We start from the raw sequence: 12,063 nt of genomic DNA, 5'->3' as shown, positions 1-12,063 counted from the left end.
CGCAATGTATTGCTTCCTCAGCACTATCTATCCCTCCACCTATCTTCGTATCATCCGCAAACTTTATCACAAACAATGTGAAGAGTAGCAGTCTCAATACTGACCCCTGAGGAACACCACTAGTCACCAGCAACCAACAAGAAAAGGCCCCTTTTATTCCCACTCACTGCCTCCTGCCTGTCAGCCGTTCCTCTGTCCATGCCAGTATCTTTCCTGTAATGCCACAGGACTTCATCTTGTTCAGCAGCCTCATCTGTGGCACCTTATCAAATACCTTCTGAAAATCCAAGTAAATGACATCCACTGCCTCTCCTTTGTCCACCCTGCTTGTTATATCCTCAAAGAACTCTAACAGATTTGTCAGGCAAGATTTCCCTTTACAGAAACCATGCTGACTTTGACTTACTTTATCATTAATCTCCAAGTGCCCCAAATCCTTATCCTTAATAACAGACTCCAACATTTTCCCAACCACTGAGGTTAGGCTAACTGGCCTATAATTTCCTTTCTTTTGCCTTCCTCCCTTAAAGAGTGGAATGACATTTACAATCTTCCCATCCTCCGGGACCATGCCAGAATCAAGTAATTCTTGAAAGATCATGACCAATGTATCCTTCATCTCTTCAGCGACCTCTCTCAGGACTCTGGCATGTTGTCCATCTGGCCCAGGTGACTTATCCACCTTTGCCCAACACTTTCTCTTTTGTAATAGCAATGGCACTCACTCCTGCTCCCTGACACTCACGGACCTCTGGCACACTGCTTTTGTCTTCCACAGTGAAGACAGATGTAAAGTACCTATTAAGTTCATCTGTCATTTCTTTGTCCCCCATTACTACCTCACCAGCATCATTTTACAGTTGTCCAACATCAACTCTCACTTTCCTTTACCTCTTTATATAACTGATAAAACATTTGGTATCCTGTTTTATATTATTGGCTAGTTTGCCCTCACATTTCATTTTTTCCCTTCTTGTAGTTCTTTTAATTGCCCTTGGTTGGATTTTAAAATCTTCCCAATCATCCAACTCCCACTCACTTTTGCTACCTTATATGCCCTTCCCTTGGCTGTTATGCAGTCCTTAACTTCCTTTGTCAGCCACAGTTGCCTACCCCTGCCATTTGAGAACTTCTTCTTCTGTGGGACATATCTATCCTGCACCTTGTGAACTATTCCTAGAAACTTCAGCCACCAGTATCCTCCTCCAATCCACCTGGCCAAGCTCCTCTCTCATGCCTCTGTAATTCCCTTTATTCCACTGCAATACTGATACACGTGATTTGTGCTTCTCCCTCTCCAACTGCGGTATTAATTCAATCATATTATGATCACTGCCTCCTATGGGTTCCTTTACATTAAGCTCCCTACTAAGATCAGGGCTATTACACAACACCCACTCTAAGATAGCCTTTCTCTGAGTAGGCTCAAGCACAAGCTGCTCTAAAAAGCCACCTCATAGGCATTCAACAAATTTCCTCTTGTGATCCAACACCAACCTGATTTTCCCAATCCCTTTGCATATTGAAGTCCCCCATTACAATTGTGTCATTACCCTTTTTACATGCTTTTTCCAGCTCCCTTTGCAATTTCAACCCCACATCTTTGTTACTATTTGGAGGCCTATATATGATTCTCATATTGGTTTTTTTACCCTTGCAGTTTCTTAACTCCATCCACAAAGATTCAACATTCTCTGACCCAATACCACCTCTTTCTAAAGATGTAATTCCATTTCTTACCAACAGAGCCACTCCACCGCCTATGCCTTCCTGCCTGTCCTTTTTGATACAAAGGATACAGGTGTCCCCCGCTTTTCAAATGTTCGCTTTACGAAACCTCACTGTTATGAAAGACCTACATTAGTACCCTCTTTTTGCTTTCAGAAGGTGTTTTCACTGTTACGAAAAAAAAGCAGCGCACGATAAAATCAGCGTGCGATAAAAGGCAGCGCGCGCCCCAAGCAGCTGTTCTCCCCTGGATTCGGAACGGCATTCTCACCAGCATTGCTTAAACACATGCCTGTGAGCAGCCATTTGCAAGATGAGTTCTAAGGTATCGGAAAAGCCTGAAAGAGCTCATAAGGGTGCTGCACTTAGCGTTAAACTAGACATAATTAAGTGTTTTGATTGTGGTGAACCAAGTAAGGACAACGTGAGTTTGGCTTGTGGAATCTGACGAACATGATGTTGAAGAGGTTTTGGCATCTCATGACCAAGAACTGACAGATGAAGAGCTGATGCAATTGGAAGAGAAAAGGATAACAATCGAAACCGAATGAGTAATGATAAAGTACGACTTTAATTTTGAAAGGGTACGTCAGTTTAGGGGATATTTGCAGGATGGTTTAGAGTCCTTACAAAGAACTGTGTGATAGAAAAATGCGCGAGGCTCAGCAGTCAAGCAAGCCTTCCACATCAGCCACAGCAGATGACGAACCTCGACCTTCGACCTCGAGGCAGGCAGTCATAGGAGAAGATGAGCTGCCTGCTCTAATGGAAACAGACGATGACGAGATGACACCCCAGTGTCCCACCACCCCAACCCCCAGGCCACGGACAGATACCGATTCGCGGAGAATGCAGCAGTAGCTGGGAGACACACAGCACATCTTTAAGAAAAAAGCCGAAATAAATATGCTATTTAATTAGGTGCCGCCGACAGTAATCGTCGGCCCAGATCAGAGACGACGCAGTCGGAAATCGGCACTGACACGTTGGAGTGAGGAAGCAAGTTCCCGCTGATGGGTGAGTCCAGAACCAGAAGCCACAGTTTAAGAATAAGGGGTAGGCCATTTAGAACGCAGTTGAGGATAAACTTTTTCACCCAGAGAGTGGTGGATATATGGAATGCTCTGCCCCAGAAGGCTGTGGAGGCCAAGTCTCTGGATGCTTTCAAGAAAGAGATGGATAGAGCTCTTAAAGATGGCAGAATCAAAGGTTATGGGGATAAGGCAGGAACTGGATACTGATTGTGGATGATCAGCCATGATCACAGTGAATGGCGGTGCTGGCTCGAAGGGCCTATTGTCTGTTGTTTATTGTCAAATCCCTTCCACCTACACAGGCTCCATTCCTTACATACTCATGTGCCTATCTAGTGGTCTCAAATACCAAAATTGTATGTGCATCCATCACCAGCCTGCTCCAGTGGTAACGAGACCTCCATACTGTACCACAGGCAGCGGTGACGAGACCTCCACACTCTACCACAGGCAGCGGTGACGAGACCTCCACACTCTACCACAGGCAGCGGTGACGAGACCTCCACACTCTACCACAGGCAGCGGTGACGAGACCTCCACACTCTACCACAGGCAGCGGTGACGAGACCTCCACACTCTACCACAGGCAGCGGTGACGAGACCTCCATACTGTACCACAGGCAGCGGTGACGAGACCTCCACACTGTACCACAGGCAGCGGCCTATTGAACAGCATTTGCTGGAGGCAAAGAACTGGTTGGCATTTCACGTGGGGACCCCCTAGTACAGACAACTCTGGCAGAGGCTTCCTGGTCAGCAGATAACGGAAAATATTCTCAATCCCTCAGTCCCATGTCTCTCTTTGCCTTTAAGTTTTGAGGAAACCAATGCCTCTGTGCACTGACTGGTTACATCACAGCCTTTTATGGAAACACCAATCCCCTTGAATGGCAAATCCAATAAAAACGAGTAGATGTGGCCCAGTCCATCACGTGTAAAGCCCTCCCCATCATTGAATACATCTACATGAAGCACTGTTGCAGGAAAGCAGCATCCATCATCAAAGACCCCTATCATCCAGGCCATGCTCTCTTCTCGCTACTGCCATTAGGAAGAAGATACAGGAGCCTCAGGACCCACACCACCAGGTTCAGGAACAATTATTATCCCTCAACTACCAGGCTCTCGAATCAGAGGGCAACTTCACTCACACCAAGTATCGCCATGCTTCTGTCACCAAAATAACATGTCTACAACTTAGTAACCCCAAGTGATACACCTTTGGAATGTGGGAGGAAACCCATGCGATCGAGAACAAAAAAAACTCCTTGCATACTGTGGCAGGGATTGGGCATTGTATACACTATAGCATTGCCCATAATGATACATCTAGTAGATTGGAGCGACCGGGAGTCTATCACTAGTTACTGTGGAATGAGATAGGCTGCACTGGTTAAAAAAGCAAGTCAGAAACAGCTCCCATATGCTGGGAAGAGGGTGTGAAGCAAAGGGGTGGCAACTACATAGTGGGCCTGAACACAAACAGGAGACTGAAGAGACACACTCAATGTTTTAGGAACAGCTTCTTTCCCTCTGCCATCAGATTTCTGAACAGTCCAGACTCAGAATCAGGTTTATTGTCACCAGCATGTGACCTGAAATTTGCCATGAACACTAACTCACTATATTGCTCTTTTCACTACTTTTTTTAGCTATTTCTCATTGAAGCTTACAGTAATTTAATGTATTGCAATGTACTGCTGCCACAAAACAAATTTCACCACAAATGTCAGTCATATTAAACCTGATTCTGATTCGGGATACATTCCTCGATCCCAATGCCCAACTCTGAAGGGATTCGGTCGACAGATATTTGCAGAGGAAGGGACACAGATGCTATTGACAGGCATTCAGCACTCATCCTGGGCATTGTGGTCTGCCTTTAAACTCGGCCTCTCCAGGGACAATCCCAGGATGAATCTGTTTGAAATGCAGAATCACAGATACTTACTTCACAGCAGCCTGTTCACCAGCTGTCAGCGGTGTCGAGTCGTGAAAGGCTTAATCTTATTCTGGAACACGTCAAGTGGGACTTGCAAGGTCTTGGGTTAGGATGTGAAATCTCAAACAACCATCTTAAATCCCAGCAGCTTCAGAAGCACATTAAAGGTATCTGGATATGAACATAAACCTTCTCCGCAAACACAGAAAGCACAGGTCATGGGTCCCCTCTGTTGGTCAGTGTCGACCATGGATGTTGTGTCCCAGCTGTTTACGCAAGCCAAGGCAGTATAATACGGAGAGCAAGCTGTTGCCCGTACAGCAGGCTTCCCTCTCCACGCAGCTGATGAATCCAAAAGGAGTGGCAGAGACCGATACAGTTCGGCACCAGTGGCATCGCAGGAGTTGCCGGTCAGCGTTGAACTCAACATAGGACTGACTACCTCAGGGACTCCAGGTCCTGATTGTTCCCTCGGGGTTTACTCCCAAAGCCTTCCCCATGAGTGGGTAAAGCCATGAGGGAGCAGGAGGTTTAAGATCCAAGTTTTCCTTCTCCCAGACGAACCCCATCTGCCCAAGGCAACTGGTTTTAAGGTGCCAGTATCCCGTCTTTCCTCCTTCTGTCAGAAGAAACGGTTCCGCCAGGATTAGTAGCTAAATCACACTTGAAGGGCAGGTGCTGGACTTGGTTGTCAGAGGCTATTTGAGATGCGTGCCATTGGTAACATTTAATGATAGTGGGAGCTTATCCCCACTACACCAGCGATGCTCCCCGCCCCCACCAGCCATGACAGCCTTAAGGAACCAATTCAGTGAGGAGAGAATGCAGGTAGAAGTACCGCCATCAAATGAGGCTTTGTAGAGTCTAGGGAAGTACCAGTACAGAAACAAGCCTTTCGGCCCATCTAGTCCATGCCAAAACTATTTAAACTGCCACTCCCATCAACCTCCATATCCTTACTATCTGTGTATCTATCCAAACTTCACTTAAACCTTGAAATCGAGCTCACACAGACCCCTTGTGCTGGCAGTTTGTCCCATATTCTCACAACCTTCTGAGTGAGTCAGATTTGGAATCAGGTTTATTATCACCGGCATGTGATGTGAGATTTGTTAACTTAGCAGCAGCAGTTCAATGCAATACATAATCTAGCAGAGAAAAATAATAATTATTATAAATTAATTACAATATACATATATTGAAGAGATTAAAAATCAGGCAAAAACCAGAAAAAAATGTATTAAAAAAAGTGAGGTAGTGTTCGAAGGGTCAATGTCCATTTAGGAGTTGGGTGGCAGAGGGGAAGAAGTTGTTCCTGAATCGCTGAGTGTGTGCCTTCAGGCTTCTGTACCTCCTACCCGATGATAACAGTGAGAAAAGGGCATGCCCTGGGTGCTGGAGGTCCTTAATAATGGACACTGCCTTTCTGAGACACCGCTCCTTGAAGATGTCCTGGGTACTTTATAGGCTAGTACCCAAGATGGAGCCGACTAGATTTACAATCCTCTACAGCTTCTTTCAGTCCTGAGTTATAGTCAATGAACAGCATCCTGACATACAGCAGGCATTTGTATTGTTCAGGTGGTCTAAGGCCGTGTGAAGATCCATTGAGATCTCGTCTGCCGTCGACCTATTGCGGCAATAGGCAAATTGCAATGGGTCCAGGTCCTTGCTGAGGCAGTAGTTCAGTCTCGTCACGACCAACCTCTCAAAGCATTTCATCACCATAAATGTAAGTGTTACTGGGTGATAGTCATTAAGGCAGCTCAGATTATTCTTTTTTCTTCTTAAGCACTGGTAAGTGGGAACTTCCACCCGTAGCAGTGAGAGGTTGAAAATGTCCTTAATGATGGATGCCACCTTTGGGGAGCCGGTGCCATCTGGAAATAGTTCGTATGTTCAACTCGTGAGCACATGGGTTTCCTCCCACAGTCCAAAGACTTAACGATTAGTAGATTAATTGTTCATTGTAAATTGTCTTGTGATTAGGCTAGGGTTAAGTTGGTGGGCTTCTGGGCAAAGCGGTCAGTGTGCCAGAAGAGCCTGTTCTTCGCTGTATCTCAAAATAAATAAATCTCTGCTTCAGGTCAGATCTCCCGCAAACAGTCCTTCACCCACTGCACCGATTGTCAGCAATTCGAGCAGGGTTCAGGAGGGGCAGAAGGTGGAACAGCAGTAAGTCTTTGGTGCTCACATTCATCTGCATGTTTGAGGGAATAAGCTCAACCATGGAATATTCCAGATAATTCTGGCAGCAAATCTCTTGCATTTACGAGATTTCTTTCAACTCAACCTCACACATTACCATGTCATCCACTTCTCTAGTTAACTGGAGGCCTCCCCACCCCCAGAGACCTCTCAGGATTTAGCCAATTTGCCCGAGTCTCCTTGTTTTCATAGCCCACCTTCTAAACCATTCAGAAAAACCGGGCTGTTGTTCAAGACATGCTTTAACTCAGCCACAGTCAGCTCTGATTGGGTAGAGGGACAGAGTCCACATCACCTTTGCCAGGAAGCAGGTGGCCAAACATTAGGAAGCACTAACACACAACAGATTCTGCAGATGCCAGAAATCTAGAGAAACACACACACAACATGCTGGAGAAACTCAGATCAGGAAGCATCTATGGAAATGAATAAACAGACAGCGTTTTGGGCTGAAACCCTTCATCAAGGTCAAGTTTGTCATCTGACTATATGTATAGACAATCAAACAAAGCAACGTTCCTCTGGACCATGGTGCACCCACATAACATACTCCACATAGCACGTAAAACAATATTATCACAAGTTAATAAAATACAATTCCAAATGTATATAGTGCACAGCATAGGTAAACAGTAAACATCCTGGAGGTGGCAGGGTATTCAGTGGTCTCACAGCCCAAGGGAGGAAGCAGTTACCCAGTCTGACGGTCCTAGTCCTGAAGCTCCTGTACCTCTTTCCTGATGGTAGTGGGTCAAAAAGATTGTGGGATGGGTGGTAGGGATCCTCACCAATGCTTTGGGCCTTTCATCGACAACACTCCCAGTAAAAGTCACAAATGGGTGGAGGTGGGGGGGGAGTCTCCAATAATCTTCTCGGTGCTGTTTACTATCCTCTGTAGGGTTTTGCAGTCCGATGCCCTGCAGCTCAGTACCACACAGTGATGCAGCCAGACAGGACGGTCTCGATGGTGCTTCTTTAGAAAGGAGTCAGAATATAGGCGAGGAGCCCAATCGCCTCAGAAAGTGTAAATGCTGCTGTGCCTTGACTAGTGAGGTGGTGTTGTGGGACCAGGTTAGATTGTCTGTTATGCACACACCAAGCAACTGTGCTCTTCACTCTTTCCACAGCAGAGTCATCAATATGCAACACTCCATCCATGCAAATTTCCACCAACAACTCCCCCACCCGCCCCTCCAATCAGACACCATTGCAAGCTACCATCCCCGCAGTGGCTGATCCCCTCCAGCCCTGTGACTCTCCCTCAGACTCCGCACTGCTCAGCCCCTTGCGATCGAAGAGTCAGACTTACATCACAGGTAAAGTGAACTTCATCCACAGCGTATTTACGTTTGAAGTGCTCACGGGGGTGAATCCTACAGAGAGAGAGTGAGAGAGAAAACTGAACATTACAACACAGTACAGGTCCCTTGTAGAACAACAGAGCAGACACACTCCTGGTTCAATCTCCAATATAACAGAACATAGACAGTATCAGACCTCCGGTCGACAATGTTGTGCCAACTTTTTAAACCTACTCCAAGGTCAATCTAACCTCTCCTTCCCACGTAATCCCCCATTATTGTATCACCCATGTACCTTTTTAAAAGTCTCTTAAATATCTCTAATGTATCTGCCTCTACCTCTGGCAGGTCCACACACCCATCACTCCGTTTAAAAAAAGAGCTTACCCCTATCATCCCCCCTATACTCCCCCCCAATCACCTTCAAACTATCATTCTCATACTCTGAAAAAGTTTCTGGCTGTCCACCCTATCTATACCTCTGTCAAGGGGAAGTCAGGAAGGCAATATTGCAGATATTCTGAAGGAGCACGTCTCCCTTCACCTGGAGCAGGTGAGCTGTCCACCTCCACATTTCGATATCTCCTGTGGCTCCATGGCTGCCAGGGACACTCCTGACTCACTCATTTCAAATGATGCCAAGATCCTGCCTTTGCCCAGAGTCCCTTTTCTCCCCTCTGGCAGAGGCTCCCTCCCCTTCCTGTTTAATGTAGAATACTGCAAGTTTGGTTCACTGGACCGAGGGCGTGGGGAGCTTCACAACAGATGTAGCGTGACTAGGCCATCATGCCGCCGTCGCCAGCAGTAGCTGTCCAGGAGAGGAAACGCCAGAGGTTATGTGGCATTGCTTCCTTGCTGGCGCCTCGCATGGGTGCTCACTCAGTGGAAAACAAGTTGGATTGCAATCGTCTTTGGACAGCTGTGAACTTGTTCTTGCTGACAACGTCCCAAGCACCATCAATCTACAGGCCACCTCACTGAGGAGCTTGGGCTATACTATATTATTTTTTTGTGTGACTATGTTTACTGCCATCTTATCTGCGTTGTATGTGCCTTGTGCTGTGTATGGCTGTTGGTATCGTGCTTTGCACCTTGGTCCCAGAGTCTCAGTTGGCTCTATGGTTGAATGATAATTAAATTTGAACTTGCCCAGACCCTGGCTGAGCTATAGAAGCAGTAGTGATCACAGCAGCTCATCACAAACTTTCCCCAATGTTACTACCTAAACATTTCCAAGATTCCTCGTAGAATGTTTTTATTGAAGTACATTTGCAGAAGAGTGTACGAGTCCAGAATCAAAGGAAACTAAACAAGAACTTCAATCAGGAATTGACACTTTCGAACTCTTTTCTGTTCTATTATTAATTCTGTAGGCAAGGCTTTGCTCAGCTCAATAACTGGATCATTCCCAAGATGGCAGCAAGAGGCACCACACAAGGCATCCTATCTGGATCCCTGAAGGCTCGGTACAGTAAGTGCTCTGCACTTGACCACAAGAAACTGCCAAGCTCATCAGCAGCTCACAGAAACCAGCCTCCCCTCTATGGACTCTGTCACTGCCTCAGCATAATCAAAGACCCATCCATCATGGGCACCCTCCCCCTTCCATCAGGCAGGAGATACAAAAGACTTCTACCTTGCTGTTACAAAAGACTATTGAATGGTTCTCTACAATGATAGAATGGACTTTTGACCTCACAATCCACCTCATTATAATCTTGCAACCTGTCTATCTGCACTGCACTTTCTCTGTAGCTGTTAGATTTTATTCTGCCTTCTGTTATTGTTTTACCTTGTTCTACCTCACTGCAATGATCTGATCTGCATAAACAATATTAGACCACGCTCTGCCATTCCATCATAGGTGATTTATTTTCCCCGTCAACCTCATTCTCCTGCCTTCTTCCCATAACCTCTGACAGCCTGACTAACCAAGAACCCATCAACCTGCATTTTATATATACCCAATGACTTGGCCTCCACAGCCATCTGTGGCCATGTATCCAAAGATATTTGCTCCAAAGAGCATAGCCTGAGCTCACTCAGCCTATCCTAACAAGACTAGTCCTTTAGTCTGTGCGAGGCAATTTTCACTCTATCTTGATAAAAGTGACAATAATAAACTAACTTCAATTCTAAACAATTCCAAGAGCAATGTCAGCAATGACGCTTGAAGCGGCAGAAGAAACACCTCTGTTGTCATGGGGGGGGGAGGGAGGGAGCGAGCAAAGGGGCTTGTTTTCTTGCTTGCGTTCTGTGTTGTTCCGCTGAACTTTGTCGATACGCTATGTTGGTGCTGGAATGTGTGGCTACTCTTGCAGGCTGCCCCCAACACATCCTCAGACTGTTGGTTGTTAACACAAACATTTCGCTGTTTTTTTGATGTAATGCAATAAATAAATCTAACCCTGTTCAGATTCAAGAGACTCAAAATGGAACAGGATATTAAGGCTGGGTATGTCTGCCTCACATCGCGAGCACTACTCACCCAACAAACTTGCCTTTTCCCAAAGTTCCCTTCTAGAAAGCACTAGAAGGCTATTAAAACAAAAAATTTCACATCATAAGTTTCTTCGCCCAGGCAGTTAATCTGAACAACTATTCTAGTTAGTCCCCCTCTCTATCTATTACCTCAGGACACAGCAATATACACACTTTAAATGACTTTTTATAATGTTGCTTACATTGTAAATACATGGTATTTATTGCAAATTTTATGTCATATCTGTACTTTAACCTCCAATTTTTATATAGTTCTTTATTCTTTTAATTGTTGAATGTTGTTTGTTGCATACTGTGCCAACACACCACAGCAAATTCTTAATTTACTAGCATGATCACTCAAGTCGAGTAAGACGTTCTCTTAAGAGGTTGTCTTTGGCGGATCTTCAGATGGCTCTAGACGCTAATCTGGGATCCACAAGCAGGATCTTAGGGAGATTGCCTACGTGTGACTTTAATGTGGGAAGGCTGATACATAGGCAGCCGCCGCACTGCAGTTGACAGATGGGGGCTAGGGTCCAGTGGCACGGGGACCCTTCACCGCTGCAGCCTTCCTCCACCTTCACTGCCATTGTGATGTGTCATCGTCTTCAGCCAGTTCCATCTGAGGTCTTGGTTGGATCACTCCTTGACCTTTGACCGCAATGGGTGACCTTACCAGGAGCTGAACGACATGTGGCTAAACTCCAAATGGCATTGCTCTCAGGATCTCTATCCTCTCCACCATGACAAAGTGATGATCCTTCGATCCTGGGTTAATTGGGGCACATCAGGACCAGTACCTTTTGGCCCAATTAAGCAGCTGCCCAATCAGCCAAAGCTTCATGCAAGTAGTTAACAAAAAAGACAAACTACCATTTAACTGAGTAACAAATTATATAAATGAAGTACAGAACAAATTAGAACACAACACCACTACAGTCTATAAAAGTGCATTAGCTCCAATAGTTACTGCAATAGTTACTGCATCCAGTGTACACTGATGCATTCTTTGATTGACTAAATGAACAAAGTCAGCATAGACACCTGGTGTAGATGAACTGTGTTCATACAATGCGTTCAATGATTGTATCCTCCAAATCTTCAGTTTCATTTTTATATTCAAGGTGATTGTCAAAACCACCAAATTGTATGTAATTCCTAACTTGAAGTAGTGAAGTAATTTCATTTTCTCTCCTGGTCGTTTCCGGCATCTCCAAGACTGATGCTTGAAACCACAGTGAACAAAATGGTTTTGAATTGTCTTACTGCTTATTTCTTGCCAACTATCAGTGACAAAAAAAATCACTGCTTTTTGAACACACACACACACAACTGAAACTATTTAAAAGCTGTTCACTCTTAGCAC

The 12,063-nt window shown here is 45.4% G+C and overlaps 1 protein-coding gene across 3 annotated transcripts in view; it reads right to left on the bottom strand.

Moving 5' to 3' along the window:
* pepd (peptidase D) overlaps nt 1-12,063 on the bottom strand; it is a 200,619-nt gene that overhangs the window by 147,206 nt on the left and 41,350 nt on the right. For all 3 annotated transcript variants that reach the window (XM_063067267.1, XM_063067266.1, XM_063067268.1), the window contains exon 4: nt 8,222-8,285. In XM_063067267.1, the coding sequence (XP_062923337.1) occupies nt 8,222-8,285 (64 nt within the window). The remainder of the gene's footprint in view (nt 1-8,221; nt 8,286-12,063) is intronic.

Source organism: Mobula hypostoma, chromosome 14 (assembly GCF_963921235.1).
Source record: "Mobula hypostoma chromosome 14, sMobHyp1.1, whole genome shotgun sequence".
NCBI lineage: Eukaryota > Metazoa > Chordata > Chondrichthyes > Myliobatiformes > Myliobatidae > Mobula > Mobula hypostoma.
This window is presented reverse-complemented; position numbering and strand designations above follow the sequence as displayed.